Source organism: Micromys minutus (assembly GCF_963924665.1).
Source record: "Micromys minutus genome assembly, chromosome: 17".
In the NCBI taxonomy this organism is placed as follows: Eukaryota; Metazoa; Chordata; class Mammalia; order Rodentia; family Muridae; genus Micromys; species Micromys minutus.
In genome coordinates this window covers 21,466,865-21,493,409 of record NC_137952.1, presented here as the reverse complement: position 1 = coordinate 21,493,409, position 26,545 = coordinate 21,466,865, and the positions used below count along the sequence as shown (strand labels likewise).

The following is a 26,545-nucleotide window of genomic DNA, read 5'->3' as shown; positions in this document are numbered from 1 at the left end:
GCTTTAGCTGCAACTTAGTTTGGGGACGTTGATTTTCCCACCAGGGCTCCAGGCATTCCAAGTGAAAGCTTGGTCTTTTTTTACCTCCAGCTTCCCAATCTGACCCGCTTTTCCGCACATACCCACAAAAACGGAAGCCTGTCCTGGTCCCTAGTTTGGACATCTCCAAATTATATGCTATCGAAATCACTTCATGCAAGTGATGGCAGAGAGGAACGGCCGTAGAACACATGACAAGCAAATCCACTGCCTAGGCAGGTGAAGGAGACATGAGACAAGTCAGATCGACACAGGACATTAAGGCAATATCCACCCAGGATTAACACACTCTGTTAGCCATGGATGGGGAGATTAAAACTCAGGCTACAGTGATCCGATAACTCCACAATATTTTTAGCTCTCCCTGGCTGATAGAGCAAGGATGTCTGACTCAGCAGGAAGAGCTCTCTCTTTAGGCAAATGAGAAGCAAACCAGAGGGTAGGCAGATGTTACTCAGGTGAGGGTTGAGCTGATCCTCTCGGTAGAAAACATTTCCAAATTGTTCTGAGCTTTTGGCAGTGAAACTTCCAGGAGATGCCACCTAGGCTGGTGGCTTGCTCATTACTTCAATACCCTGTGCCGAGTTCTCTTTTCTACAAAAGCCATGACCACCCTAACACTCAGAGGACAGTATTTATGGCTTGCCAAGGCTAGCTCGAAAGTGTTGCCAGTAGAGATCAAGGTTTTGTAGCTGCACAGAGGAAGGAAAGCCAGAGGTGCCCAGTTCATATGGGGAGCCATGAGTGCTTTTGCTCTTCATGACCCCTCCCCCTTCCCCTTCCCATGGCAAATTAATTAAGAGATGGACAATTCAACAAGCGGTGCCATTTTCATTCCACAAACTGTGACTTTATCTTCTCTCAGGGCTTTGAGTCTCACCATAATAAAATATTGACAAATGCTGCCAATCACAGAGCACAGTAGCAGAAGAGTGAGGGTCAAGAACAGAGAGAGGTTCCTCATCAGAATCTGGGCGCAAACAGATGTCTGGTCATCAGAGACACCGCGCAAAGCTGAGGGCAGCAAGTTTTTTTCAGTAGCTTTTGGTTATCACTGCATGGTTTTATTAAATTTTTTGAGACTTGTTAATTTTTATATTATGTAAATGGGTGTTGTGTCTGTGCGCATGTCTGCAGTATGTGTGTGCAGTGACCTCAAAGGTCAGAAGAGGCTGTCAGATACCCTATAATTAGAGTTACCTACTATTGTTAATTACCACATGGGTGCTGTGAATCAAACCCCACTCCTCTGAAAGACCAGTTTCGTGCTCTGAGTTATCTCTCCAGCCTCCATGACCAGGGTTTTAAAAGTTCTCAAAATACTCAGAATCACTAAGAAAAGATCAGAGAAGGCTCCTCAGTATTCAGTGCATCCAAGCCTGACCTAAACTGGGACAAACTCTGGACTTGCAAAGAAGTGCATAAAATCCATGAAGCTTTGGTCATTAGACAGAAACATCCTAAACACAGAAAACTAATCCAGGAAGCAAATTCAAACAAAGCACTTATTATTAAATAATGGGTCTGGAGATATATTTAACTAAAATACATGGCACACACACACATATATGCATTTATTTATATATTTTAAATTTTTTCTAAAAATCATAAAATGCTCTGAATAAAGTTTCCTATAATATCTGCAAACACTAAGAATTTTTATTCTCACTTTGCACTAACTTACAAGACTTCACAATCCCAAGAAAAAACTCCCAAAAGGGAACCCCTCTGCAGAGAGTTTTGAAGGAACAGATAGATCAGAAAAGCAGAAAATATTGTTTGAAGTACGCAGGAGAACTGGGGGTGCTGTGCTGTGAGCTGTCAGACAGCACCACAGAGCTGTAGATGCCAAAGAAGTATGCAAACAAAGCCACAAAAAGCCCATTGCAGGCATAAACTTAGTCGGAGAGCGGACAGTCATTCTAAAAGCCTACTGTGAAGTCAATTCAATAATCAGGAACAAAAAAATGTAGATCTTTAACTCAGATTGTGTTCCAAATTCAATTCTTTTGTGAAATGGAGGGAAAGAAAAAAAAGAAGAAGCAGAGAATCATTTAAGGAACTCAGGCAGTGAACCTGCTCGGGGGATGATTAACTTGCCTCTCGAGGTTTGCTGTCACTCTTCTTTATGATCTGTCTCTTATGAGGCTCCAGATGACCTGGCTTCTCTTTGAATTTTGTTAATGGGATAAAAGGCAGAGCAACCCACTTAAAAATAACACAAGGTCATCCACAGAGCGCACCGATACCAAAGAGTGGTATTGGGAGAAATAATTCCGAGAGGAGTATGTCCCAGCCCAAGCCAAGTAAAATGAAGGCAAAGTGCTCTGTTAAAAGTTATGGTGAGACATCCAAAACACAGATTGGCTCACACTGACAATAACAATATAGCAGGGAAGGCTCAGCTCATTTTAAGGGGGATATATTCTGTTCATTCTGAGCAAAGCACTTCAGGGACAGTATGAACTAACACCGAGACTTCCAAACTCAGTCCCTAGGAAGAGGTCAACTCCAGTCCCTGTGGAAAAGTCCATTAAGTGACAGCTCTCAACTGGAACATCACCAAGTTCCAAGGACTCAGAGAGTAGAAGCAATAATGCCCTTAATATGGGCACGGGGCAACCTGAGTCAGTGAATGCTCCAACCAAACCCAAAGAGAAGTGGCTGCGGTGTCCAGAGCTTCAGGAGATGCTGGTATCTGTGGAATGGCAGGAGGGAGCATGCTGGCAGGGGAGGGACCACTGTGCGGTGCCCTCATAGACTGGGAAGACTCCAGAAGCCACCGTTTAGGATTCATAGACTCTCCTATAGTAGCTCATTTCTGTTTTATCCTCAATAAAATGTCATGTGTAGGATCAAGTGATTTCTTAAGTCGCTAGAGAGAGTACTTTCTAAGAAGTGTCAGTAAAAATGGCCCAGGGAATCAGAGGGTGGAATAGGAGATACTCATGGGAAACCTAGGTTTGACATGGACTGACCACCTCTCTCAGCAGCACAGAATCCCAATGTACATGTGAAATAGAAACACTGAAGTCTTCCTCTCCTGTTTCTTTAGATTGGTGGCTAATAAGTCCTGGGGACACTGAAGACGTCAAAGGCTCAAGGCTTTGGATACCCTGAGTTGCCTTCACTCAAACTGTTGTCTCTAAGCTCCCTAGAGACGAGCTGATCTCAGTTATGCCTCCCTAGGGATAGGGAAACCAATGGAGAGTTCAGAAAATATGTTTAGTTACATTCCAAATTTCTCCAAGATTTTAGTTTACTCAACAACAGAGCTTCAGATAAGCATGGGGTTGGGGGGGTAGTATTAAGTTTCTCAAAATTATCAATGAGGTACAAAATTTGTGGGGTATCTTATCCTTCTGTGGAAATCACATCCCCTAAAATACACCAGTACTAGAAGGCTCCCAGGCATGCAGGCAGCAGACACAGAACAGAGTTGTGCCAAAGTACTGTAACCGGCTGGCTTACCCAATTGAATTATCATTAATATGCGTTTCACCTGCCCCCTACTTACAAGATCATTTAAGGCCTTAGTGGCTGTGAAAACACATTCTGAGAAAGGCGACAGATCACAGCCACTGTTAACTGGGATGGATGCCCCTGTGAACCTCAGATACTGAAAAGACAAAGGAATAACACAAAGCAAAAACTAAGGAGCAAATCAAAATAGGACTAGACTGAATTCAAGAAGCACTTTTGGCATTTACTTCCTTCTCAACTTAGCAAATGCCCACCATGGCGGGGAAGGTTGCCTGCCACCCTATAACTAATTAGATCAAGACGAAAATCTCTAACCTATGAATTAGGACTCACTGTATTGTATTCCGTGTTTCCTTTTGTAAGTTAAGAAAATTTCAGGGCATTTAATCACTCACACGCTACCATGCTAAGCAAATACCTTGTTGTGATCCTAGATAGCACTCCAATTGCGAGAAATTGCATGCATGCTGGAAATTTGAAAAATTTGGAAAAAACTGAAGTGGCTATACATATTTTCATCAAGGATAAGGTTCTTTTTTTTAATCCCATAAGAAAAGCAGTGCAGACAAATAACGTGCTATGATAAATAACATGCTATGATGTAGTTAACTGTCCCGGAGAAGCCACAAGTGTAAGTATGTGAAAGCTAGAGACCTAGAGACCACCTCCAGGCCCCCTTGGCAAATTCTCACCTACTACTTGATACTACTACTGAATTAACTAAACTTTGAGCCCCTTACAAAAAGAAGTATTTCTATACACTATGTAGACTGAACTTACATGGGTGCTTAGCACCACCACCGCCACAAAAAGCCACACAAAAAAGAGCAAAGGAAAGGCTTCTCTTTACCTTCTAAAGATTTGCTACAAGGAAATGCTAACATGTGGGTAAAACGGGAACAGACAAAAATGTCAGAGACCTGGAAGAAGTCATGTGGTTTCACAGTGACAATTCCCCTGTCCCATGGGGAAGAGAGAAAATGGAAAATGCAAAGGCTTTGGGCTCACAGGACAGACAGAGGCTTGTAAGTGAGTGTTTCCAACAGAAGCCCTTTCTCCCTAGAATACTGCCCAGGTCTGAAATAGAAAAGAGTGTCCTGTCTGGGTGGATTACAGATGTCAGCTTTCCCTCTTCTACCCACCGTGGGAGTTTAGTTGAGTGACAAGTCAGCAGAGAGCAGAGGTGCACTCCAGGCCCAGCAGCCTCCGTGCGGGAGCTCAGCTAAGCACGGGACAAGGTCCCCTCCCACGACTCACCAGTCTAGCCTCTCAATTACAGCTCACTTCCGGGAAGCTAAAATGAGGTCGAAACTGGAACATGACAACAGAAGCTGTCCAAAAGCCTTCTCTAGGACCTGCCAATTTTTAGGTAATTCTTTAAATTAAAATTTAAAAGGCACTGTCACCATATTCTGAAGTGGCAGTCTCTGGGTAGGACAGATAAGTCTCCAAATACCAGGAAGAAAGTAAAGAGTTTTGATAAAACACAGCCCCCCTACCTCTAACACACACACACACACACACACACATACACACATACACACACACACACACACATTCACACACACACACATACACACAGGGTTGGGGGCATGCACAATGCACAATTAAAATATATCCATGTCTAGTTCTACAGTGATTTTTTTTTTAACTTTCCACTTAGAGAGTGAAAAATCTACAGTCCTATCCCATGTCAATAGATTCGAGCTGAGTTCCTGGGAAGTGCTCCAGAGAGGTAGAGAGTCTTAGAATTTGGACATGCACTCAACGACGCTTTGTCTAACGAGAGAGAGAGCGAGTAACTGATATGGCATCTGTATGTTCAGTCTGCACAAAGTTCCTTTATCTGGGCAGCGTTACTCGGAGTCAAACAGAACCTCGGATTACAGTCTTGAAGAAGCATACTTGCCTCTTCTAGCAAGGCTGCCAGCTCACACAAGCATTCTATGTGCCGGACCACCTGCTTCCAGAAGAATCTGAAATCTACCTGCTCCCTTTCGCTCCCCAAAGACTCTCCTACTTGACCCACGTGCTCCCTTCCATTCATTGCACAGCAGCCACATTTCATCCCTGAGACGTTCACTCATAGCGAAGGTGGAAAGTAATTTTTTTTTCATGCCGAGACCAACGGCAGAAGAAGCCTTCTGCATCGTCAGGTAGGTGAAACAAACCCCCAAGGCTGAGAGTCCTCTGAACTTGAACTAAAGGCCACTGTGGGCAGAGGTTCGTTTTTGGGTGGCAGTTAGTTTTTTTCACGTTACCTGCTTCAGTGTACTTCAGTCCCACTTTTTCTTCTGTGTCCTTTGTCTTTGGGGGTGGCCAGACAGCTTGGAGTCTGCCTGGGGTCCTGTCATCCTGCTCTGTGGGGCTCTGGTCAGGCTGTGCAAAAACAGGCAAAGAATAATTTAAGTGAAGTGTGATCAGAGCCAAGTGATTCTTGAAACCACGCGTCTGAACAGTGATTCTAATATCAATGCTAATGGCCAGGGGCATGTTGCTCCCATTACAGGTAATTGAGCCACCTCAGTACAAGATGAACCTCTTTTTCCAGGAGAGTAAGGGATCAGCTGGAGTTAAAAAAAAAAAAAAGCCCACACAAACAAACATAAAGACAAAACAGAAACATTTAACACTGCCTAACACGCAACCCTTTTTTTTTTGTTATTCAGCTATTTTAAAGGGCACAATCAAACTCTGAACTGCAGAAAGAAAAACAAAGGCATTATCATCTGGCACGCTCATTGGCATGTTTACAACTGTAGTTCAGACAAGCTACATACAAGGAGGACTGAGTTTGCATTTCCCAAGAACAGTAGCAACAATCGAAGACACACTTCTCTAAGCAGTCCACCCTAATTTTGATTCTTTCCTATTTCAAAATAAAAGAGAATGACCCCATGCTCAAATTTTTTAAGGGGTTGAATTTTGCACCTCGAATGCTATGTAGTGCTTAGATTTAACTACGATCTATAACTGCTCTACAGACTTTAATTTTTAATAGTTTAATTAAATATACAAGCAGACAAGATAATCTTATACTGAGTCGATGTTTGACAAGAAATTCTATCCACTGTTCCCATGAACTTTCAATGCCAAACGCTCTCTGGTCATTATAAATTAACTTTGAATTTCTTTGAATAATTATGTCATTTAATTGCTAGAGTCTCTTGTGCTCTGATTTCATTTACTCTTTCCATAAGACTTAGAACTAGCTTCTTTGTTTTGGATGTGGGAAGCCAGGCTCAGAAATGATCAAGGTCACCCTCCTCTCCCCATAAATGGCAGAGTTGGTATTGAAAACCAGCATTCATTCTAGATTCAGTCCTCAACCAGGAAGCTATATAAACAGCACAGGACATTTCAGTTACATCATCAACTCACGTTTTGCTAAATGGTGCACTTTCAAAGGAGAACCTAGTGATCTCAGGCGTATGACTGAGTGGTAAAGAAACCCCCGTGCATCTGGGCTATACTTGGATGTCCCAGCGCTCCACCAGGTTGCTAATGCTTTATAAGCAGATTGGCCCTCAATACTTAAACTCAGGGTGCACATTTTCCCTTCCTTCCCATACACCCACTTGTTACATTCAAGAGAACAGAAGTTTAGTTACATTAGAAACAGAAATCTTAGTTACATTCAAGAAAAACAGAAGAGCAGCCCCCCCTGTCCAACTTAGTGTCTTTTTTGCAAGACATTTAATATCATAATTTATTTTTTTTACCCAAGGTGGTATAATAATGATGACAGGCCACTAAGAATCACTTTAGCAGGGGACCTGGAAAGAAAGGGAAAAAAAGTAGAGCATATTTTATGGCAAAATGCAGAATCCAATTCTACATACGCTTTTGGGATCAGACTGGCTGTCTGCTGGCCGTGACTTAGACCTCTCGAACACAGCGCGGAGTGATTCCTTCTCATGCCTCATCTTTCGCTTAAGAGCCTCCAGCTCAGAGGTGTCAGCTGTGCTCCCCTTTTTCGGGGGACGGATGAACAAGGCCTTAAAGGCCTCCAGAGCAGTCTCCGGTGGCTTTGTCTTCACCTGGCCACTCTGGACGTGGGCATCTCCCGGACCCTTGTGGCTCTTCTGCTCAGTGCTATATCCCATCTCATCGGCACCGTGAAACTCGGGGTCCGCTTCCTTCTGTTCGGCTCTTGGCATGTCAATGTTGAGCAGCTGAGATAGCTGCTCCAGGAGTGTGGGAGTGGCCTTTGGATCGGTTGTTCTAGCCTGGCTCTTCGCTGTCTGTGGGCCTCCCTGTATCAGTGACTTCTGCACAGGCTGGGTCAACTTGAGCAAAGCCAGGTCCCCGTCCTTGGGTTTGATTTCAGTGATGGTCTCCCCTGCCTCTGCCGTAGCCCCCTTCTTCAGCACACGGAGCCCACTGAAGAAAGCCGGAAGCTGGAAGGACTTCTCTCCCAGAGCCTCTCTTTTGGAAACAGCGCTCTCCAGGACACCTACAGTCTGGCCTGTTGCTGTGGGTGGGATATGAGACGCTTCTTCTGCAGCCTGGTCCTGCCTAGGGCTGTGCTCTGCCTGATGGCCACCATCACCGCTGGGTTCCAGTTTGCTCCCTGTCTCGGGTAAAGTTCTCTGAGACTCTTCAGCACAGAGTTCTGCATAATCCGTATTCCCAGGGTCAGTATTTTCTTCGGAATTCCCTTGTCTGTCTTTGGGCTCTTGAGAAGGTTCACATAAAACAACAGTGGTGGGCTTTTGGGTATCAGGGCCTCTTTCTTCTTCTGCCTCCTGTCCTCCATCTTCAGAGTCAGAATCACTGGTGGTGTGAACCAGGGTCCCACGGACCCAAATGACTTCCCCACTGTCCACGCCTTCGGTGGCAGGAGAAGGCAGTTCATAACTAGGGGAAGAGGTACTTGCTTTCCCCTGACTTCCCTCAGATCCCGGCTCCGCCCTTGCTGACTTTCCATCATTTTGAAGATCCGGTGGAATTGGAGCCTCTGCCTGTGGCTGATCTGAGCCTCTGCTGGGATCACCTCGCTCAGGAGCGGGATCCCCCTCTAAACTGCGAAATGCCTTCAGCACAGCATCTTCTTCTTCGGGATCCAAGGAGTCCAACTTACTTGTAAATCCAAACAGGGATTTCATAGAGAATTTACTGAGGATCGACTGAGTCATCTCAAGTCCGGCTTCGGATGTGTCTGATTCCAACACATCTCTGCTGCTGAGAGAGTTACCAACCTCCTCCATGTCCCCGCAGTGCCCTTGACACAAGTTCTGCCTTGTGTTTCCTGCCCTGCTCTCTCAGTTTATCCGCTCCATCTGTTCTTGACTTACAGGACAGGGAGCGACAGGACCGGGGAGGGAGTCAGGCTTTCAGCAGCTCAGAGAACACACTTGGTCTCTTTCAGGTCACAAGCGTCTGTCCTCCCTTCCGGTTTGCTCGATGCTGGCGTGCCCAGGGCAACTTGTTAAGTCTGGGCAACTCTATGCCCCAAAGCAGCTGAGGCTGCACACCTTACTACACATGGGCAGGTAGGCTGCTCTTCTGGACTTCCGTATTTACTCCCCAGGACAAAAGGCTTTTTGTCGCAGGCAAAGTCAGCCCGTCCCGTAATCCCAGCCCAGGACTTCAGAAGGAGCTCCGCCCCAGAGCCTACGATTCTCCTGGTCACATTCAACTTCCTCATTGGTGAGCAAGTTGAGGTTTTTAAAAGTGCTGAGCCGGCAAGCTGGTCCGGACAGCCCTGAACCACCCCCCTGGGACAGCCCAAGAGATTCAAAAGTGAATCAGCAGAAAATGACCAAAGTGAGCCCTCTTTTTCATCAGTTGGTAATCAACCTGGGTCAGCGAGGCCCTAAACCCAGCAATTTGCCCACATCAACAGTCTCTTAGAAACCCTTAATCAAAGACCGGAAGTAAAGAAAAAAGATCCTCTCAGAGTGCCCGCAACTCTGAGAGCGGTTAATTTACTACCCTGCTTTCCTTCGGCTAGCCAGCAGGTTTCATCTGGAATGCAGATTTTCTCTGACTGCTGGGAAGGAAAAACCAACTAGACTGGTTTCAGGTTACTGCTGTTTTAGCTCTGCCCTGCCTGGGTGTTCTACAAACAGGTACTTAGACAAGCACACCCACCGCACCCAGTGTCCACCTACTAAAGGCCAGCAGAATAAACAGCCCCAGCCCTGTAGGGATGATTACTGTCTTGGGTTGTGGACCAACCTCAGGTTTCTTTCGGTTCCACAGCAGCGACTCCCTCTGTGAGTTACGAATCCTGGTGGAGAGACTCTTCTCTGCTTTGGTGTTGCAACCACATTAAATGGCCCTGGCATGGCACACAATGTGCCTTCTGAGACAGTCATTCTCGGAAGATCCCCAAGGATCTAGTATTCAGTGAAGGTCTAAAATATCTATCAGTCTGGTCTCCTATGCCCATTGTGTGCAAAAATAGAAAAACAAAACAAAAACCAAACCAAACAAACAAAAAACCAAAGAAACACATCACAGGTGAGATGAAACACCATTCTTGTTAGATGCTGCAGCCCAGGAAGTCTGAGGATATGGGGTGGGGCAATCAAAGATGCCTAGTTACCCGTAGGATAGCTTCCTGCCAAACCCAGAGGTCTGAGGAATTCTGGTTGCAGTAATGCATTTTTAACAATGTTTAAAAAAAAAAAAAAAAAAGCAAAGCACAAATAAAGGGAGGTTTTATTCCACCAACTCTTATAGGAAATTACAAACCCTAACAGGTCCTGACACCGACGTGTTGGGAGTAGGAAGAGATGTAACCTTAAGTGGCATGGGGCTAGGCATGTAGCTCACTCAGCAGAATGTGTGCCTAGCAAGGACATGGCATTGGACTCAATTCCCAACACAGCAAAACAACAAAATTAAACAAAGCAACATACCAGGGCAGGGCAAAAGGAAAAAGAGAGACAGAGAGAGATCGATCTGCTGGTGCCATTCACGTCTCTGAATGAAGCTTCCGCCCTAGAGGAAATGTCCACTGATAAAAATCTGACTTCTCCGAGGGTGTCGAAAGAAGGGCTCAGCACTCCAGTTTCATGAGCTACACACGCATCTCAGGGCTATGGAGGAAGACAAGCTTAGCACACATGGTGTCTTCCTTCTCTCTGATGATGGTTCATTTGTTCAGATAATTGTCCAGAGTAAGTTATCAGGCATCTTAACAGACTTGGGCAAAAATACAAGCTGGGAGGGCTCGTCAGTCCCTCTACCATGTGGAGTCTACACCACAGCACTGGGCAGACTTTTGGGGCTTCAGCATTGCCCTCATCACCCACAGGTGCCAACACGGTCTCATAGACAATGGATCAGGAGATTGTTGGATGGACAGCCTTCTGCTCTGGACAGTAAGGCTTTATTAGACTTATTTTAAACAAAGAAATCAAAGTCAAGAGAAGGGAAGTGTGTAGAGTTTTACAGAGTAGCAGGTGGGAATAAATGCAGTAAATATTGAGCATTTACTATGTGCCCAAGCATTAAATGCTTTGCATATACTAACTAATGGATACAGATAGCTGTTGGGACTTACTGTTTCTCCTGCTAGAAAACTGCAATGCACAAAGATTAAATAAATAACCTCTGTTTGCAGGATCAATGGAAAAAAGGAAGCCAGGATTTGACTCTAGGATGCACTTAACTATCCTCTAGAACCCAGAAGTAGGCTTCCTGTTGTCACAGGACACCACACATAGCTGAGTCTTAACATATAAAGGTGGTAGACTCTTATTAAAATCTCAGGTATAATTTCTCCTTTGGGAAAACACAGAAACGGACTTCAGAGAACTTACTGACAAAGGTTGCCTATGAATTTTCATTGTGAGAACTTTAAGGCAAAATATTTAAATATTTATTTATTTAAAGGTAATTCAAAGAATTTACTTAGGACTAATTATAACAAAATAGTCAGAAATGAAGGAAAAATGAGAGAAACTTCCAGCAGCAGACTTTCTAACAGAGGAAAATGAGTTTTCCATGTCTAGAAGCTTTTTGGGTCATGGCAGAAGCTAGGCAGAGGGTGAAGTAATCTCTACTGAGATTAGTTTCTTTTCTGTCTTTTCCAGGACTAAGGCAAAGGTGGGCCTAGACTCACCATGTCTTTCCCCATGGCCCAACCGGGGAAGTGGTCACTTACTGTTCATGGACTGCCCAACCATGGGAAGTGACACCTCTCTCTGTCCATTCCAGACTCCAGCTTTGACCTTAGCTAGCTGGTAGGTACTTGGCCAACATTACTACCTTCAGATTTTGAAAATGTTTCACAGCTGTCAATGACATTAGGCTGTTTTTTGTTCTCTTATTTATATGACCAGCTTGTAGCTCTACCATGGCAGAGAGTTAACTCTATCCTAGCTACTAAGGTGCATCTGCAGTCTTCCTTGGTTACCTCACACTTAGCTTCTTATCTATAGAGTAGTCTGAGCTGGTCTCCTATCAGGAAGCTTCTAGTTATATGTTATTTTTTCCTTACAGTTAATCTGTCACAGTCAGCTACATTAGGAGCAAGAATCTACAAAAGGACTGTGCATTCATTCCTCAAGACCTGCAGAGAGGGCTGCTAGCCTGCTTCCAGTGGCCCAGAACCCTGTCTTTCCTCTTCTTTCTGGTCTAGCATGGTTATTTCAGAGCCAACCACTAGACCTCTTCTTATTCACCTACCGTCACATTAGCCTTTAATCTTCCTTTAAACTCCAGTCTCTGTTCTCACAATTACCCAGATCATCAACCTGACTGTCTATGATGGGTTCCTTTCCATTACAATTTACAGAGAGTGGTTCGTCTCCTCTATCCCAGTGAATGGACTTAGAATAATGGGTGAGGGTGGGTTGTACTGAGTCTGGGGAGTATCTTTTAGTTCGCTAAATGAAATGTGATGTAATATTGGGGGAGCAGAAGAAATGGCATCTAAAAGTATGAAGAAGAACATAGAGTGATAGAAAGATGTATGTAAATCTGAGGCTGAATTTGGGCCTTGGACAATCAAACATCTCTACTTCGGTTTAAAAGTTGGAGCTGTGTAAAGTCAAGAGGAGTTAACAGCTGCTATGAGCTGATACCTCCCAAATGGCAAATCTAGAAGGCAAATGAGATTCCCTACCTCCTACCTGCCCTGAAGCACACAGACTATTGCTAGACCAAGAGAGCTTACCCTTACTTTCCGCATCCTCTAACTTCTTACTTCTAATTAATTCAGAGCAATGTGAACTAAGTCTGAGAGTCCATAATAATGTAAATTAAGCCCAAGACCTCCATAAGCTTTTCCTAGGCTTAAAACATCTGTGCCTTTCATGCCTCACTGACTTATACCAGCCCCAAAGAATAGCCATCAACTCTTTCTGCTCATCAGCTGAACAAAAGCAGACCATATAGCCAGGTGGTAAATGGCCCAAGTCTTTAATTCCAGTTCCCTAGAGGCAGAAGCAGGTGGGTCTCTCTAAGTTTGAGGCCAGCCTGATCTACAAAGCAGGTTCCAGGATAGTCAGGGCTACACAGAGAAACCCTGTCTCGACAAACAAAACACAAAACAAACAACCAAGCTACATATACACTTTGTAAAGATGAGTCCCGATGATGAATGTCTTTTCCTGTTGAGCAGTATAAAATAGTTATGAGACTGCTTCCACCACGGAAAGTTAAGTATGGACAATGTAAAAGAATTTAAGAGGAGAATGGTGAGGTTGGAGGCTGTGGAACTTGAAGAGAGCAGAATGTGCGGGATATGTCCATGAATAAGGGCTGTGTGCAGAGTGAAGCATGGTTCTGGTTCTTAGGCTCTGCTCAGGCTTGGCACCTATGCGCTTGCTCCTGGACAAATGCCATAGGTTCCCAGTGCTTCTGCTCTGTCACCTGCAGACTGATGTAGCAACAGGACCTGTGTCATGTTGATGGTGAGGATCACACAAACAACTGTATGTGTGTGTGTTATTCCTATTCATGCCTGGTTATAGGACTTCATGAGAAACAACTTTCTTACTGATGCCGACCCGTATCCAACAGACATGATTTTGTTTTGTCTTCTTTTCTTTTTTTCTTTCTTTTTGCTAGTAGGAAACATATCTATGGATGAACTACCAGCCCAAGCAGGAAGCTGCTCCCTCCCAAGTCCCCATAATCCATGCATTTGGAAACTAGGATTAAAAGTCCCAAGTCACTGTCTCATCTATACTCCAAGTGAATTGGACTCCAAAGTCAGTTCTTTGGAGGGATTCCTTTGAGTGTTTCAAGGCCAGCACTTTCAGGGTTGGATTTTTCCATCTCTTTCACCTTCATTAGTGTAAAGTCTTCTCCGGTGACTCTACACAAGGTCACTAGGTTCGCTCAACTCTTTATTACATTTTCTGGTCCAAGATGGTTTTCAAACAAACTCGACCACTTGGGGGGTGAAGGGTCTGTAGATCTGGATGTCTTCCCACTCCTCCCTCAAATGCCTGCTGAAGCACCTGGCAGCAGGATGGCAGCCCTGCCAGGACAGTCAGTCACCCTTCTGGGATTGCTCATCCTCACCATGAGGGCTCTGATACTCTTCTTTGACTCTAATTCAATTCATTAGACTTCAAAGGTGCTGCTCCCGTTTGCACCGAATGACTGACTCTTATGGATGTAAAAGTAAGATCAAGTTGGCCATGGCAAGGCTGGTGAAGTTCTTACTATCAAATATTTCTGAGACTGGATTCCTACAGCCGGCGTCAAAGATTATCTGGGAAGGGGACTCACTATGAATGACAGCTAAAACACTGGAAACAGAAAACCTGTGACTCCACTTGTGTGGCTGGCAGGATGCCACCAAGACACAGAATTTTGTGGGTCACGGTTCTGAAGGATTTTCCAAAGCAAAGAGAGAAACTTTGTTGCACCGCAGGGACAACTCTAGTAGAAGACATGGAGTCTGCGGAGGAACTATTTCAATGTTGCTTCTGGTAAAAAGTTACCAAGAGAGTCTGGAATGTAATGAACTACTTCTGTTTCATGCAGCTGGTTTCCTGCCCAATCAGCAATGCCAGACAGCACTTTGCTGCTGGAGCTAGGCATCCACTTAGCTCTTATATTAATTCTTTCCTTAGCACATATAGTCATGGTTCTCAGTGGGGTATTTCCATACTGTGCATCACTGTACCTTGTTTATATCTATCTCCTTCGACTCATAATGTCCTCGGGTGCTCCCTAGCAGAGCCTCCCCCTACATTCTTGCTTTACATGACACTGGAAGAGAGATTTAATATTTTGAAAAAGTCTAGATTCTGCCTGTGAGAGAAAAACTTGTAATACTTGTCATTTCTTTTCATTATTACTTAGTTATCTTGAGAATTAGTTCTGCTTCAAAACTCTAACTCTCCAAATCCCAATACACGCATGCACACATACACACACACACACACACACACACACACACACACACACCTAACTTAAAGGAGTAAAGAGAAAAGGCTAGGGAAGATGGAGACACACCTAAAACAAAATGCAGATGGGTATGTGGTAGCATGTACTGATAGTCCCAGTACCTGAGAGGTGGAGCCAAGAGAAAGAAATTTTGAGAGCAGCCTGAGCTACTCCGTAAGTTCAAAGCCATCCTGGGTTCCATGAGTTCCTGTCTCAAATAACAAACCAAGTGCTGGGAAGATTGCTCAGTGGAAGTAAGCTTGCTTGCTTAACATGACAAGATTTCAATCCACAACATAACAAAATGGGAGCAGGGGAAGGGAGGAAGATAAAGAGGAAAAGGTAAACAGATGAGAAAAGCATGTGCCAAGGCAGAAGGTGGAGACAGCCGGTGTTTCTGGATGCTTCTGAGGTCCTATGTAAGCATTAGGCATGGTGGGTTCTTTATGTACATTTTCTTATGTTTAATTTTGCCCCACAAAGCTATGAGAAAGGTATTGTTAGCCTCATTTCTTTAAAGATTAGCTCATTTCAGTGCAAGTTTGTACAATAAAGGAAATATTCTATCTCATGCCCTCTGAAACAGTCAATAGTGGTTCTACTGGGGTGGTCTCTATGCATCTAGAACATGGCCAGTGACTAAGAAATGACGTGTTTAGTATGATTTCACTGTAACTCATTTAATTAGACCAATCTGCTAAGCAGGCAGCTCTACTGAGCCCTACTATAGATGTTATAGGGCATTTCAAAGAAATTAGGTCAAGTCTGAGATTAGATACCCAAGGAATGGCAAGGCTAGGTTTTGTACTGGATCCATCTAATTATAGGTGTTTTCTATTTCGTAGTGTGTTTTTTAAAGCTATAGTGTAACAGTTTTAGTTTCTATTGAAACACTGAAAGGGAGGCAGAAGAGTTCACTTTAAAAATAAAGTTTGTTTTAATCCCTTCAGTTTGGTAATTCAATGCTGCTCTGTGTTTCCTTGTTGCACTGGCTACTATTCTGTTCCCTTGACACAGCTGGAGTCATCTGAGAAGAGGAGCCTTGTGGTGATTTGAATAAGAATGGCCCCCATAAGCTCATAGATTCATTGCTTGGTCACCAGAGAAAGGTACTGTTTGATGGGATTAAGAGGTCTGGCCTTGTTGGAGGAAGTGTGTCACTGGGTGTGGACCCAAGCCCAGTGGTTCCCTCTCTTCCTGCTGCCTGTGGATCCACATGTAGAATCCCAGCTCCTTCTACAGCACCATGCCTGCTTGCATGCTGCCATGCTCCCCCCATGCTGATAATGAACTCGTCTCTCAAATTGTAAACTAGCTCCAGTTAAATGCTTTCCTTTAAAAAGAGTTGCCATCGTTATGGCATCTCTTTACAGCAATAGTAACCCTAACTAAGACAAACCTCAATTAAAACAGAAAAAGATAGGCCCCTATCAGATGCCCTGTAGGAAGTTCTTGAACTATGGTATAAGTTCTTGATGAACGATTGATGTCCCCCAGGGGCAGGGGGAACAAGCAAATAGGATGCATCCTTTCATAGTCTCTACTTAAGTTTCTGCCTACAGGTTCCGGCCTTGAGTTTCTGCCCTCACTTCCCTCTGTGATAGACTATGATTGGGATGTGGAAGCCAAAATATAAACCTCTTTCTGTCCAAGCTGCTTTGGTTATGGTGCTTTATCAGGGTAACTAAGACACTTTGCATCCTAGATCTTTTAGTAATTAAAGAATGTGTGTCCAACAGGATGGAAGGACTCCAGTAACCCAGGCTAATGCCAGGCTTTACTACGATTAACGGATGCTGAACTCCCAACAGTTACTAAGTGTTCCACCTGCCATCCTTACTACAATTGAGAGTCAGCACAGCCATAGGAAAAGACTCAGGAAACTCAGAATCTAAAGCTAACACTAGGAATCATGTTCACATTTGAAACCAGAGCAGTGCTGGTCCAGTGTATAATGCTGATCAAACTGCTGCCTGTTAGTATATTCCTCCTGGTCCTTAGGTTTTGTAATCACTTGGATTTGAATTGCCCTGGCCAAAGCTCATGAGTTCATTGGATCTTTATGAAGCAGTGTTCAGCGGGGATTTAGGGAGGTGACCAGATCCTGAGGGTTCTAACGTGATCAATGGATTAACCTATTCAAAGGTTCATAGTGTGATGGGCTATTGGACAGTGGTGAAAACGGAAAAGAGTTGGAACCTAGATGGAGGAAGTGGGTCACTAGGGCATGCCTCAGGACATTTTTTTCCCATCCTTTCCTGGGTAGTTTTATGCCAACTTGACGAAAGCCAGAATCATTAGAGAGGAGGGGAGCCTCAACTAAGAAAATATCTCTGTAATATCGGGCTGTAGGCAAGGTGTAGGACATTTTCTTAATTAGTGGTTGATGGAGAAGGCATAGCCCATTATGGATGGTGCCATCCCTGAGCTAGTGGCTCTAGATTCTATAAGAAAGTAGGCTAAGCAAGCCATGAGGAGCAATCCTTTAAGCAACACTGCTCCATGACCTTCAGGTTCCTTGAACTGTTATATGGAACTGTGAATTAAACAAACCCTCTCTGCCCCTAATTGCCTTGGGTCATGCTGTTTCATTACAGCGGTAGTAGTAATCCTGGCTGTGTGCCTACATGTCTCTATCCCTACCTCCTTCTCTGACTACTGACTAATGTGGGAAGTTGAACAGACTGACTAGACCATGTTTTCCCTGACATAACATCTTCTTATCACAACCTAAAGTAATGGAGCAAGCTGATCCCCAACTGGCATCTCAGAAACCTTAGCGAACAATAAATTTGATTAATGCTAGCAATTTTGATGGAAACCCGCTGAGCACTGTGTCTAAATCTCAGCCCCACTTCCTCCAGCCAAGAAAGAACTCTGGTGTGTTTGTTACTAAAAGGGTGCACACACAATTTTCTAAATCGGAGACAATTCTGAGTGGAAGCCTCAACTGGAATAACAGCATTAAACCTGTGGGGGTCAAGCCACACTGCCTGAGGAAGGGGGAAAACCTAAAAGGAAGAGAGGAAACCCAGAGTCCAGAGTATAGGATCCAACGACCCGCCTTTTCTAAAGAAACTCCTCTCATCTTTTCAAAGTTATAATCCACGAAAAGCCAAGAAACATGTAAATACATTTCTATTATATCCATATAGGTGGTATATAAATATATATGTTTAGATAAATATATTTTTGTTCATATTTTCAGGAAAAGAAGTTCCTTTCTGTGTAATGATACTATCAAAAGCCCCAGAACACTGTAGTGAATGGGAATTTATAATAAGGAGATGGTCCTACACGGAGAGGGGCATAAATAGATACTATTCCAAAACTGAAGGTTCAGCCCTCAGTGATGAGAAGCTGACGAAACTCGAGCGTACCCCTGATACCACACAATCACCTAAAGCCTATCTGTTAGACTTTGAAACAGCACGGGGAAGCCAGGAAGAAAGCAGGTTGTAAAATGCAGCATACTTGCTATTAAAAAAAAAAAATCCTCACTGAAAACAAGCGTGAACAGTGAGAGAAATAAAATAAAATAAAACTTAATGACCTTTCACAGTGGTGTCTTTGGGCTGAGAGGATGAGTTGTTTTTGAGCTCCACCCCCCCCCCCCCAAGCACCCTCTGTGTTTCTAATAGTTTTCAAGGGCTACATGATTTCTGTAATTGTAATAAATTAAGCAAAGACATAAATTCATTCACACAGAGGAAAGAAAACCAGGATTATATGGTTTACTGTGCTTCAAAACAAAAAAACCAAACCAAACAAAAAACCAAGACTAAACTCATAAGAGGAAAAAGAAGCTGCTTTTCAAAGTCCACTGTTACCCTCCAGGCTGCCTGTGGTTTGCAGCCTCTGTCTGTGTCCCTTCACCAGCAGGTGGCACTGTTGCACTTACTCGAGTACATCCCAGCTTTGACTTTGCAAGTATTGAGCCCAATCAACACTCTTCCTCTCCCTCTCTTATTTATGTGTGTGAAGTGTGTGTGATGTGTGGGTGTGAGAAAGAGTGTGTGTGCATGCGTGCATGGATGGTTGTAGATGTGTGTGTTTGGCTTGCCTGTACCAGTGGAGGCAGAAAGAACATTAGTGTGTGTGTGTTCATTTGCTGGAGCTGGAATTAGGGTGCTGTGAGCTGCCATGTGGGTACTAGCAGCTGAACCCAGCAATCATTCTCAAACACTGAGGTAGCTCTCCAACCCTTCAAACCTCTTTTTATGAAAGCAAATGTCAAGGGTCTTTCAGAAATGACTACAGTGACTATTATTGTGGGGTGATGACAAAAACCAGGTTCTATTGAATGGTCACCACACATCTAAAACTGGCAGACGTGACACCTCCCTATGAGAACCCACAGTGTTACCTAGATGACTGTAGGCCTAACTCACACTCTGTGTGTGTGTGGTTTCAGATCAGAATATAAGACAGCAAAGAACAAGAGATTGTGGGTGGGCATCAAAATTAAAGCAAAATAGAAAAGGCTACAGGGAGCTGTGGGGAAAAGGGGGCAGTGACAAAGCATGGTTTGGTCAACTTTACCAGGCCATGTAAAACTGAACGTGGCCAGCCATGCCCAATGCTTTGTCCTGGGGAGTCAGTGCTTCTGGGTCAGTGGATGTGTGAATGGATGAGGAAGGAGAAGCCTATGTTTTTAAATGGGTCATTCTGTATTTGGCAGACTTCCCACCAACTTGTTGGACTGTTATTTGAGCAGCTGCAGAGAAAGAAACGTTTATAGATGTGCAAGGAAGGCAGGTGACTCGGGTTTCACTGGACAGCGCAGGGCCTATCTGTCAGCTAGCGTATGTTATTCATAAATTTTTAGTACAATGATATTAGGTGACTAGCAGCAAATGGCTTTCTTCCCACGGGGAGGTTTAGGCATCACAGGTAATGAGACAGAGTACTCTGGAAAGAAACTATAGCCACAGTCACCTTGTAGCACAGATTTTTGTCTTGGTTTGCTGCAGTCCAATGGGTTATTGTTTTTTTTTTCCCCAAATAATGATCCACATACAGAATACAGCCCCCACAACTATACATAGACAATCTACGTTAAGTCCATGTTAAATGAGCCTCTGCAGACCACAAAGAGCTACAGGATAAGCACAAAGATTTCCACTTACGTTGAGATCCAAGTACATTTCACTCCGGCTTGTCTTTTCTTTCTCTTCATGGAGCGGAAAGGGATAGGGTGGTCCGGCTCTATAACCCAGGACCCAAGCCCCTCCATCCTTATTGGGAAGTTCTTTTGCTGTCTGATCATTGAAGTTGTCACAGGGAGAGCCTTCAGAGGCGATACCTACGTGAACACAGGGAGGTGTGTCAATGACACAGTGGAAAGACGAATACAATGTTTTCAGCAAGTTTAGGGATTCTACAAGGCCCTCTCCACATTCTGGCTTCACTCTCTAGTGTACACTTTTAGAGTTTGCTATCCTTGAAAGGGCTTTTCCCAAGTACTCTTTTGGGGTCTTCAAGTATGTCCTCATCACCAAAAAGTTGATGTTCTGGCTCTCTTCTACCCACCAAAGACCTGCGTGCCAGCCCAGGCTGGGCTGGTTCTGCTCACTCACCATCGAATCAGAAGAGGGGCGGGGATATAAGGGCATGGAATTTTAGCTCTACCACTTCATGGTGTCACTCAAGCCGAAGCACTAATGGATTTACTCTTCTGGAACTGAAGCTCTGCCTTCTTTCTGGGGACAGACTTGTTATGTACTGAGCATACAGGTACATGGCCATTTGATGATGTTGCAGGAGGGGAATGACTTTTGTCATCGCCAGAGTCGTCAGCTAGCCTACTCTTACCTCAACTGTGTAAGGGTGACAACAGGGATATCTTCAAATTTTAACATAACCTAGAGTTGAGGAACACTAGTGCTCCCATTTTCAGGAGAAACTGAGGTACAGAGTTGCTAAGCAACAGTGTGACATTCATAAGATCGTAAGATCTATAAGAGAGAAAGCAATGGTTGGAAGCCAGGAGGCTGAAGACTAAAGGCTATATTGTTAGGAACTATGGATAGACCCTCTGCCTGACACTCTTGGGGCGGCAACACATGTTCTGTGATAAAAGGATGTCATGGTCAGAAAGGCTAACCTTTGGTGCTTCAATGTCAGGTCACTAAAGAACTTGAAATGCCCCTTGGTGAAAAACACCTATCAAATGGGATTTCCCCAAACTTATTTCGTCATGGTATTCATTTAAAGGGACATCTGCTGAGCCAAATATGTTATAAACTATTAGCACTCACTGGAATACAGTCTGGAAAATACTAGATTAGATCAGTGACAGACAAGCGTATCCTGGTCCTCTCTGAATTCCTGGTAAGCAACCTCAGCCAAACCTGAAGCAACCAGGTAGACAGACATTCAAGACTTAGGCTTGTTGTCTTTTGTGAGAGGGGTTCCTGGCTATGTGATAGGGTGTTTATTATACATAATCCCTCAAAGAGAGGTGCTCTGGCAGTGAGCCAAAGCCTGCTGATGGCCTTGCCATGCTGAAAACCCAACTCATTAGTAATCTGAGCTGAGACTAACTCAGCACACAAAGGGCTGTGGGGCAGCATGCCTCTTGTGAGGGTAGCATTTGAAGAGCCAGAGAGGCTGGGGACGTGTAAGGTATGGATTTCGGGCTCATTCAGTTCAGATCACTGAGTTTTAATCACACTTCCAAGTGAAGGTGACAGAGATCACAACATTCTAAACCTGCGACTGTAATGTTTCGAAAGCTGAGCCAAAAGACACTTGCGGCCACTGAGAAAAATGAGAGTCCAGGACCCCAGGAGTCCACTATCATCTCTGCAAATGTAGGGTGTCAGGAAAGTGAACTCACGTACTTTCTTCATAAGGACATGGTCCCTTAAGATGAGTCTCTTCCTGCTTTAGCCCCCCCATACCTACTGTGTACAGAACATGCAGCCAGCTGGTCACCTGAGCTCTGACTAAGGGAATCATGGACAGTAGGTCCCTAACTCCTGTTCTCAAGGAGCAAAGAAATCACCAGTGTGAAGACCCAAAGCTCATGGAGCTCTAGTGGCAGTGGGATGGCTCATGCCTCCCTAGAACAGTTCTGTCCCTGTTATTAAGAAAGGAGGAGACACACCCTTGCAAACCATCTCACTTCCTAAGTAGATAATTACTAACCAGACCCCTTACTTAGATCCCTACACTCTTTTCCTTTTGGCTATGGGATAAATGCCAGCTTTGCATGAAGCTTACATGGATTAATGTAACTATACAACACATAATATATATCACAAAATATATTGTACAGCACCCCAAGTAAGACACTGATTTTCTCAGGCATATTGTCTGGTGAGAATAAATGTATTTTTGCGGTATGAAGAGTAGAATGAAAGAGTGGAGAATCCACAAAATAGCAAAGGCTTGGTGCTCCCAGAAAAAAAACACACATATACATATGTACATGTGCACACACATGTAAGCACACACTCACATATCTGCAGTGTCTAGTCAACACCACATCAATGAGGTGAGGCACACAATCCAAGTCACTCTTTATACAGAAGAAAAACAATAGAAAGTTTAAGCAGGAACATTGAAAGTTAATTTAATTCTGGAGTTCATTTTCATTTTAAAGAGCCAATTATCGATGTCTAGTATCTAACCAGACAATAGCCTATGAAAAAACACGGAAGAGAAATCATGACGCCCGGTAACTTTGACAAGGATCATTAGGACATGAAAGGATCATGGGCAAATACAGGTTACATGAGACTGTTATCTTAGCAGTTTGACAAACTAAGGACAGAGGACAAATTCAACTTTCCAAGAAAGACGAATAAAATAAATCTATAAAGTAGAATAAGTAGTTTTAATAATATAAATACAAATTACTTGTAAGATAACATACATGACTATATTTATTAAAAATAGGGCATCTCCATAGTATTCCTTCAGCTGTATAAACTTAAGAGCAAAACACAAACTTGAAGCAAATAAATCTGTCAGCACAGTCACCTGTCACTCTGTTTCCAGTACAAAGAGGTTTTCAAGGTGTTAGGTTTACATTTCGGAGACACCAAAACTCATCAACTTAATCCAATGTCTTTTTTATTTTAAATGTCTTTCTTCTGTGTCTAATTTATCAGGTTACTTATTAATTGTTTTGTTTCTCAAAAGGCACATGAGCCCCTCGATTGGTCACATTGCACACAAAGGTTAATTTGACAGGTGATCATGGTAAAGACACACAGCACAGGTACACAGAGGGCAAGAAGGCTCACCTTTGAACGTCTGTGCTTTCCCCACACATTCAAGTGATGAGCTGCACTTTGCTGCTGCTTAACCTACAACATCAGCCTGGGGGCTGCTGTCAGTAATCAACACAGTGGGGGCAGACAGAAAGAAAAGGTGACATGCCATTTACAATGGAGGCAGTATTCAAAATCCACCTTCCCCATATCCAATCAGTCTCTCTGCCCATGGCACACGGATTGCTGTTTGATTCCTTTAAGTCTGACTCTTCCTTCTGTCTCTGTGACTGCTATGAGAGCCAGTGTTTCATAAGACACACATATTGAATTTGGCTCTGAAACCTGTTCTGGCTGTATGAGTGTGGGAAATGTGACAGTACATGGCTCTGTATGCAGTTATACACATCCGTACCTACAGCACGGGTGAACAGGCTCATGGCGAGCTTCAATCAGGCTCAATGCTCTATGGTCTTACGCCTCAAATCCCAAAGCCACTACTACCATGGTGGTTAATGACAGCATGTAGCAGAATTAGCCATGTGGATTGAATTCTGACAGAAGAAAAAAGTCTTGTTGCTCCTTCCCAGGAAAAACATGAGCAAGCACCACTAGGTCCTCACCACCACAAGATGGGATTGTGTCAAGAAGGTGTGTCCAAGTAGAAAACGGTTGTAGGTAGAACAGGAAGCAGGATGGACTGAGAAGCGGGCTACAGCAGTTTGAAAGAACTGGGAAAGATCATAGCTACCAAATATAAAGAAATGATGTCTAAAATGATATCTAACTTCAAAATCAATGAAACACTACTTAAAGAAGACAGCATTCCTATATGTCTTGCCATCTATCCATCCATTCTACATCTGAGGGAAATAAACCCCAGGAGGATTGCACTGTTTCCAGCATACTTAGCAGCAAACTTTGGATGAAGATCCAGTTTCTAGAGACAACGCCTCCTACCATACTTACAGAAGGGCATTATTTATTGCCAAACCACAGATGGGGATGTTGAGGCAAAAGATGTAGGAAGGTGGGAGTAGCTAAGAACGTGGGCTTTTGACCTCTGAGCTCAATTCCTAGCTGCCTCTAATATTAATTGCTTAGCCTTAAAGTATCAAACAGCGTCACAACATTGCCTCGCTGATTAAAGTCAGATAATAAGGATAAGCCTGGTAATGGACAGGAATCCAAATTACCTTCTCCAAGGAAACTTCCTAGGCTGTGGGTGTATGAGTTGCCCAAAGACTGCAAGTCAATCCTGGCTTAAAAATGAATACATACAGTGGAGATAAATTAAATAGCACATCTGTGAATGAAAGATAACTTTTCATCAAAAAAGTTAAAGAGAATAACTGAGCTCAGAGGGATGCATGGAAGCAGTCCAGTAGAGCCCAAGTCTTTCAAACACCCAAAATAGAAATCGCCTCATCTGAGGGAAGTGCTTCAGGTAAGTGGCTGATCGGTTCGAAAAACAACAGGTCCTCCTTCGGGTCTGCATGGAGACACTAAGACATTGTTTCATACCAATTCATGGTCGTAGAGCCCAGTAAGCCTATTATAGGCACAGAGTCCAAAGAAATAGTATTTTAAAGAGTTATATCAATACACACTAATGGTAATTACATTAACTGCCTCATAGGGCCTTTTCCTGGGTGAGATATGGACTTGCAAATAAAGAAACTCAATTTTGAATATAGTGATGCTGAACATTTTAACAGGAGTCGCGTATTTAATTATGCTGAGAATGGGTACAGACTAAGGGGAGGTACATCTAGGTAAGATCTGGTGTAAAATGACTGAAAGTGTTGAGGAAGCTGTAAACGTTCTGAGAGATTAAGAGCTTCTGTAGAGTCTCGGAGAGTGAATGCTTAAGAAGCTAGATGTTGGTACTTCTAATGTCTAAGTTATCAAAAAAACTAGGCGTGTGGGTTAGTAAGGAATATATTTACTAAACATTTTGAAGCAAAGTCAAGAATACAGAAAGCATACAATTCTAATCACTAAAAGTAAAACTGATAACAAAAACACAACATTTTTCTTTGCTTGTAATTTTATTTTAATTATTATGTGGACAGCTGCACAGTAAAAAAGCTGTGTTTAAAAAAAGATTTGTAATAATTTAAAGATAGATGGTAGTAAAGGAAAAACTGTAAAGTGATAAGTATTGGTTATAAAACATACATATGAATGACACTTTTAAAGGCTTGTTTATTTTATGCACCTGGTTGCTGGGAATTGAACTCACAACCTCTGGAAGAGCAGTTGGTGCTCTAAACTGCTTAACCATCTCTCCCGCCCCATGAGTGAAACTTTTAGAACTTCTTCGGAAATGGTTTTGAGAGTCACAGAACTGAAAACATAAATAGCAAGATAAACAGGGGTGGGGGTAGAAAAAGGTCCTTTTTATGGATGTCAATGATAAACATTTAAGGTGTGAGAATAAAATAAAGCTCTAGGCGTGATGTAAAAAAAAAAAACCCAAAAACCAAACAAACAAAAGAGTCTGAAAGTATGCCCCATTATTTCATTTCTGTAACCAAAAGAATGAAAAAGACCGGCCCTTTGGGTCTAATATAGATTTTTTTCTAATACAAAATTCTGTTAGCAATAGCTGTAGAAGTGCGATGCCATCAACCTTAATTCCATGCCAGGTGTTCTCTGGTTCCTGCACTGAGTTTTACTGGCAGCAATGGGGTTATAAGGGATGTCAAGCTGCCTGCTAATAACCTTTGCTCTTCTAGCCAGAGAAGCATGGCCCATTTGCCTTAACTGCCCAACGTTCCCAGTCCCTCAGCACCCTCTGTGAAACGGCCGGATTCTCAAACCACTGCCTGTGCCCAAGTCTCGGACACCAGGATTTTTCCACATCCGTTCACTTTGTGCCAGCAATCTTCACTAAGTCTCCCAACAAGTTGATTGTTCTAAGGGTGAGCAATGTCTGATATGAGGAATTTAGTCTGCTTCGTACACTTTATATACATGACCATGACTGAGGATCTTCCCAATGACCCTGTAAGCTGTGCGTAAACTCTCCTGATTTTAAAGATGGAAAAGTAGTGATGCAGGAAGTTAGCCTTGCTGCGGCAAAACAAGAGGTAAATAGAATTGAATTCAGGGCCCACGGCCCATCGTCTACCTCCCGCCATACACAACAAAACCAACTACAGGCAACAATTAGTGGTAGATGATCAACGGTAAGCAGCAGTCTAGGCCCTGGGGAAGAAGTGAGTGAGGTGAGCCGTAGGATTTTTGTCAAACACTGACTTCTTGATTGCAAAGGAAAAATGAACCCGGGCAACTTATCTGACCTGGTAAGCATTCTAGCATGAATATCATTAGGAGCGGAGGGATTGGGCAGAAAATATTCAAAGAGATATTAGCTTTAATTTTTCAAGTTTGAAGAAAGTTATAAACCCATGGGTTAAAATGGCTCAACCAAC

The 26,545-nt window shown here is 43.4% G+C and overlaps 1 protein-coding gene across 4 annotated transcripts in view; it reads right to left on the bottom strand.

The window, feature by feature from the left end:
* FMN1 (formin 1) overlaps nt 1-26,545 on the bottom strand; it is a gene marked incomplete at both ends in the record, with an annotated part of 316,637 nt that overhangs the window by 232,410 nt on the left and 57,682 nt on the right. For 2 of the 4 annotated variants that reach the window (XM_080931171.1, XM_080931172.1), the window contains 2 exons: nt 5,784-5,901; nt 20,013-20,188. The exons of 1 other annotated variant lie outside the window; for it this stretch is intronic. In XM_080931171.1, the coding sequence (XP_080787297.1) occupies nt 5,784-5,901; nt 20,013-20,188 (294 nt within the window). Of the gene's footprint in view, nt 1-5,783; nt 5,902-7,364; nt 8,733-20,012; nt 20,189-26,545 lie in introns of those variants that run through there. One more of the 4 variants, XM_080931174.1, reaches the window with a different exon arrangement.